We start from the raw sequence: 6,545 nt of genomic DNA, 5'->3' as shown, positions 1-6,545 counted from the left end.
TTTAGACCTTCTCAACTTACTGTCCCCTCAATGCAATCACATTTGCAAAAACACTTTGCGAGTAAGAAGGGCTTGAATCCACCTACCCATTTTCTTCCACTTATCCAATTAAGGGCATGGGGAGGCTGGAGCATCTCTCAGCTGCCATAGAGCAAGAGACAGAGTTTGTATTAAACATGGCCAAAGTGTATGTACAAGTGAGTCTTGTTCATTTAAAGCTTAGACATCAGACTGCGTTACAGTCTCTTTTCTCTTGGATCTGTATAATGTTAGTGGGTGTGGAACACTGTTATTCAGCAGGTGGGTAAACTATCTAAGAGTTGGCTTAAAGGAACTGATAGGGAGCTAAAACAGCTATCAAGCATGTGCAAAGTAATAGAAGAAAAACATGGAGTTAGAGCAGCTAGTACCCTTTAGGTCTTCCTCCAGAAAACCTCAGTATTTAAATAAATGCACAAATTTATGACAAGACATCAGCGATTGTATTAAATTGCATTACTTGCACAGAAGTAAAACAACTTGCCATTTATTTTACAAGAAAATGCATTCACACGTGAGGATTTTAATGGCACAAACAACAATCTTTAGACAATGTTATTTTACAGTTTAACAAGAAAATATTCAAGCCCCAAGTAAGAGAGGCAGGGAGTTTGTGGTGCTGACAGAAAGTCAGGCATTAGTGGCAATTATGTCAATGCCACTTATTCTGGCTCAGAAAATAAACAAATAAAAAAATAAACTGCCTCTTCCACAGTACAATACAAACTGAATTCATCATAGTGTGGATAAAGATTCAAAATCACCACAATTTCAAACAAATCTATTATCAAAACAATCCTGAAACTGCAGTTTCTGGTCCTTAGACGTCCAGCACCAGCAAGCAGTCAAATAGCAGCATGTACAACAGGAATCATGTAAAGAAATACACTGTCCATAAAAGGAATCCATAATGAATCCAAAAGTATCACTTATTTTCCAACAAACAGCGTTGCTGGTACTTTCCCCCATATGAATGACAGCAGTCATCCACAGACAGGCACGTTTCCAAAATATACACATTTCGCTAATTCTGTTATTAAACACTTTGTTTTTAATTCTAGGAGTCTATCATATAATCTATCAACAGTATCTTTCACCGTTTACCTGCTTATCACTGTTCAAATAAATGCTTTCACAGACAATCTGTGACCATGTTCCATCCAGTCAATTGTCCAGTTCGATATCAGCAGCAGGAAAGATGCAGAGTATCCTCTGGATACTTGGGAGTGAGCTCTATCATTACTACAAGGACTCTTCATCAGAAACACTGTCTGCATTTGCCTTTGTCAGGAGCTCGAGCTCCTCACTGTCCTGCAACACAAAAAAGAGACAAGGCATCAGAATGAATGAACAAGTGATCAAATCCAGTGGACAAATCTGCAGACATTGAGGCACTGTGCACATCTTTTTTCTGTCTTCAGAAAGTGGAGGGCAGTATTTACTCCCCGAAAAACACCGGGGAAGTACCGTGCATTTTAAAGCCACGGCTGCCAATGGAGAGGGTATTTTTGTTAGTGCTCTAGCAAAGAAACAAACACCTGAAACCTGGCATTTCACCTGATTTACAGGGTTTCTTCAATACAGAACAGGACGCTGGGGATGAAAAGAATTCCAGGATAGTATCCCCACAGACTACTGTATTGTTAAATAGCTTCTTCCATCAAAAAACACTTGACTACTAAAGGAATTCTATGAAGTAAGGCTCCAGCATGAGCCTGGATGCTATTTTCATAGCTGGGAATCAGGTTTCCTCTTGCACTCAAGAAATGACATTACAGAGAAACAAGAGCCAAGTTTCCTGCAGAGCACTTGGTATGTGGGCGGGAGTAGAGGAAGTGGATATACATCGGGGTTAGGTGAGCGAAGTTGTGTGAGGAAAAGGAGTGTGTGGGCTTGTGTGCGTGACTACTGAGGATTTGTGGTTTGTCTCCTACCCCTCTTGACCTCTCAAACACCTCCCCGTTGATGACCCGTAGTTTCTCCCGCTGCAGGCTATATTCCAGGTCCTTGGGCCAGCTGGCATTGTAGATAAAGATGGCCAGCAGGACCGTGGGTGCCTGGAGGAAGAAGTCCAGCGAAGGGTGGAAGTCAAAGAGGAAGAGGGAGAGGCCTGTGACCAGAACAGTAGTGAACTGGCCAGTCAGCACATGGAACATGTTGTCTCTGAATTTTAAGATGAAGGCCACGGATAAGCCCAGGGCAGCTAGGGAGAACACAGAAGATTATGAGTTCTTCAAATGCATACTAGAGATAGATAAATGAACTAGTCCAGTTAATAACAAATTACACCCAGCAGCTGGATTAGTGTAACTTAGCACTGATGCCAGAAGCAGGACCAAATACCCACCAGGCTCTGTTCAAAGGCATAAAACAACTCAAGTACCAGCAGCTTACAAGATCACAAGTTAAGATGATTTTGTCTGTAGACGACAGAAATTGTACAAAGTAGTGGTTTTGCATGCTACAGTCTTTTGGAGCCCCCACCCCAACCCCTCCTCTATTTACGCCAGCTTTCATCTGATTGGCTGCCCCTACATCTGAGCTTCTACAAACAGAACCAGGTGCTGCACCACTTCCTCTGCTTATCAATTTGACAGACTTCCTTCAACCCAGCCATGCCTTCCAGCTCATCCTGGAGGACACAGTATTCCCCAAGCCCGCTGAGACCTCCTCCCAGTAGGACATGGCCAAAAACACCTCACCTACCTAGGAGTCCAGGAGGAATCCTGGTTAGATGCCCCGAGTACCTCAACTGTCTTCTTTTGATGAACATATTTTCTCTTCCTCAAGCAACTTATATAATCCACATGGACATGTTTGCATATAATTCAAAGCAGCAAACTAATTAAATTAAATTAAATTAAATTAAATTAAATTAAATTAGAGTGGACATCTCCAGCAACAGAAATGACAGTAGGAGATCTCAGTTCAATAAACATCACACTTATGCCTGCTTGATATTCATCTTCCAGTCATATGCTGTATAAAACAGTATTCAAATGTCCCTCTGATGTGAGAATGATGCACTACAGTGCTGACTGAAGTTATCAATCTTGTGATAGGCAGAAACACCAAAAGTTAAAAATGGAACAGTCAGGTCACTAAACTGCTGAGACTGGAGTGGGGCTGGTGGAAACTGCGGCAGACCAGGGCACTGAAACATAGACAGACAGTTCTTTTGCAATGAAAAACATAAACACCCATGCTCCCGGTAGGTTTCCGCTGTGTCAGCTGTTTACATTATAGGTGCTTATGCAGTAACCATGGTAACCACGGACTCTGAGCGGCTGGATCGACGGAGGTCAGACAACAATTTTACATATATGATCTTCAAACAGGACACAGCCATTAGCCGTCCTGGCCTCATATCAAATGTGAACGCAGACTGAGTCTATGTTTGACGTTTTCTTTATATCTAATCTTCCTCTCAAACATTTAAACAGCAGCGAGTCTGCAGCTGAGGGAACACAAACTCAAATTCTCGGATTGAACAGGTTTGCTCGTTTCTTGCGTGTATTCATTTGGTGATTTATTAAATGTGTAACTGTTATTCTAATCTGCTGCTGAGTCTCGTACGCTGATGAAAATGCAGAAAACTTAAAATAATAGAAAACAATAGAAAGAAAAATATTCTTGTAACAGTGCACATTTAGTGCATTTAGTACAATTGGCTTCAGTTGAGGTATTATTTCAGCTTTTCTAATGCTAATCAGCTGCTCCCGTTTGTAAACCCGCTTGTTCCCATGATTACGCATCTTAACTCATCATCATTATTAAAATATGTATTACTTTTATGTATTAGTGATCTATTTGTTGTAATCATCTATCCTTGCAGTTGTTTATTACACAAAATAAGTTATATTATCACTTCTGGCCACATAGCACTGATATTCACTGCACATGCCCATATTAACTTTTTCCAGCCAGGTGTTTTCCTTTTCCCATTCTTCCCTTTCTCTGAGGGGAACAAACATTGCTGCTCTAATGCTGGGCTTACACTGTGCAGTTTTAGGCCCATTTTGAGCCGTTTTTTAAGTGATCGAACCGATTTTGGCCTTCATCGTGCATCGTGTAGTATACGTGGGGTAACGAGAAGTGATTAACACCTCACGACCAGCTCCCGACCATCAATCGCTCGTGAGGGTGTCACCGTAGCTATTCACACTGCTCACGCGCAAACACGTAAACGTCGGTGAAAAAAATGGAGCAGCACGGCTGTGCAGCGTGTGATCTGGACACAAGCGATGGAGGCACAACTTGTAGAACTTTGGAAACCTCATCCGAGCCTTTTTGATGTGGCATCACAAAATTATCATGACCACAACAACCGTGAAAATAGTTGGATTTACATTGCTGCTCAATCACAGCTGCCTGATCATGTTTTTCATTAGCAATTTAGCAAAGTTGATGGTGGTGGTGTGTCTGTGTGAGTGAAAGACAGAGAGGGAGAGCGAGCGACAGATTTTCTGTTATAACCTTCATGTTATGGAGGCACAGTGTGAGCACTCAGGTCGCATCAGAGCATCGGGCGGTATAGTGTGAGACTCTGCATCGTGACCTACCAACTTCTAACCCCTGCGAGTCAATCGTGCAGTTTGAGCAGGAGCTGAATAACGTGACTGAAGAAATCGCACAGTGTCTGCCCAGCTTTAGGTGTACTGTCGTCCGAGACTTGCACCGCAGTGTCGGCGTTTGTTTCCCTGTTGGCCATGCTTCTTGTTGTGGTCATCTGTTGTCTTCCGGTATTTTCTCCGTAAGCGACCTTTCCTCGACCAATGAGATAAGCGGTAATCTGAATTGTCATACTCGAATTGTCATAAGTGTGCTGTCAGCTCATTGGTCACAAAGCAGGAGAGGGGCTGGGAATTATGTTTTCAAACAAAGCGTTAATTCCATTAAAAGTTATAGACTACTTTTGATTATCACTGTATTACGGGACAAAGTGCGTCCCTTATTAGCTCAATACGGGACGTGTGCTTTTGTTTCTAAATACGGGCAGTGGCGTGTCTAGAAAATTTTTGTTGGGGGGGCCAGGTAGGGGCACAGATTTGGAGAAGGGTGGCAGATTTAATTGGCAGATAATGTTTTAAAAAAAAATTCTACCAACCCTTAACCATAATTCAATAATCCTATAAACCTAATAACCAAATGCACTTTTAACTCTTATTAGAATGAGATTTTAACCACTACGGTGCAAAGTTTTTAGATACTGCGTTGATAAAGTACAAGAGATACAATCAGTGCTTTGTCAGTGTTTACTCAGCAGTCAAGGACAACAATATTTGCATAGTATTTTTACTGACATATAGTGCACATATGTTTTGGGCAAAAACATTTTTGAAAATTAAAATACGAACATTTGTAACAAACAATTGACAAATTAGCCAATGCCAATGCAAAACTTTATCTGCCTGTTAAAAAAAGAAGATAATCTTCTCACAAACTGGTGTTTGATTTTGAAACAGGAAAAAAGTGGGGAAACAACTGAAAAGACTAACATTTGAATAAAACCTGAAAGCAAGTAAATACTTTCTATGCTGCCTTATGGTAAACTTTGGTAATATTGATAAAGAACAACACTGGCTGATGATAAAATACAGTCAGCTGGCATGGTGACACTGCCAGTATTAACCTGCAGGGCTGGACTGGGACAAAAAAATTGGGCATTTTTACTACAGACCGACCCACCAGGTAGTAAAGCCATAAAGACTTTGACTGAAAACAAACCCTGTTGTGACAGTGATGTACAGTCTTGTTGGTATATGTATGATTTCTATACATTTTACGTCAGATAAAAACTTTGGTTGTAAGATTTAGATAATTATTTAATAAAAACTAGGTATTTTAAATGAGAATAAGAAAGAAAAGTATTTCTTTGTGCCCACCTTTCCCTGTTAATGCCCTACCTGGCCCCCTGGCAAAACTTTGCTAGACCCGCCCCTGCACAGTTACCAGCTGTCTGCTACATAAAAAAGGATCCTGGTGTTATTTGTCTCTCAGAAACAGTTCATAACTTCCCTTCAACTCATTCATGTCACCTAAAAGGTAAACCTGTTTCTCCATCACCTGTTCAGCTCTGATGGTTCAGTAAGGACCTCTCCTGGTTTCATCTTCATGTTTCCCTCTCACCACATATCTAAACAGACATCATGACCAGCAGCTTTACAGCTGTGGCTCCAGCACACATCAGCTGATACTAGAAATTAATATTAAATACATTCTAACAACAGCCGATCAAGCTTAAACGTGCTGCTGTTGTTTAGCGCAACATCTGCTGGTTTCCTCTTTCTGGCGCAAAGTGGGCGATAAACAAGAGAGAAAAGCCGATCAGCTGATCATTGATCAGTTTCATGATTGAAGTAGCAACAGGAGAGGGAGGGGGAGAGAATGAGAGAAGAGGCAGCTGTGCAGCATAAAGACAGAATAAATCCAGCTTTGTGTCTTTTTTCCATTCTAGCTAAAGTCCGGGACAAACTGCGTCTCTTCTCAGCTCAATACGAAACGCG

At 41.4% G+C, this 6,545-nt stretch overlaps 1 protein-coding gene across 1 annotated transcript; it reads right to left on the bottom strand.

Moving 5' to 3' along the window:
* Positions 1-478: 478 nt before the first annotated feature.
* LOC146649015 (UDP-sugar transporter protein SLC35A5-like) lies at positions 479-2,899 on the bottom strand. Its single transcript, XM_085385831.1, has 3 exons — positions 2,387-2,899; positions 1,974-2,242; positions 479-1,350 (listed from the first exon to the last, which is right to left on the bottom strand). The coding sequence occupies exons 2-3, from the start codon at positions 2,193-2,195 to the stop codon at positions 1,282-1,284; spliced, it is 291 nt and encodes a 96-aa protein (XP_085241957.1). The 5' UTR covers positions 2,196-2,242; positions 2,387-2,899; the 3' UTR covers positions 479-1,281.
* Positions 2,900-6,545: the final 3,646 nt, after the last annotated feature.

This window comes from Rhamphochromis longiceps, linkage group LG17, assembly GCF_057381845.1.
Source record: "Rhamphochromis longiceps isolate RC_006_pf linkage group LG17, R_longiceps_female_GT1.1, whole genome shotgun sequence".
NCBI classification, from domain to species: domain Eukaryota; kingdom Metazoa; phylum Chordata; class Actinopteri; order Cichliformes; family Cichlidae; genus Rhamphochromis; species Rhamphochromis longiceps.
Note: the sequence above shows the minus strand (reverse complement) of the source record. Positions and strands in the feature narration are given on the sequence as shown.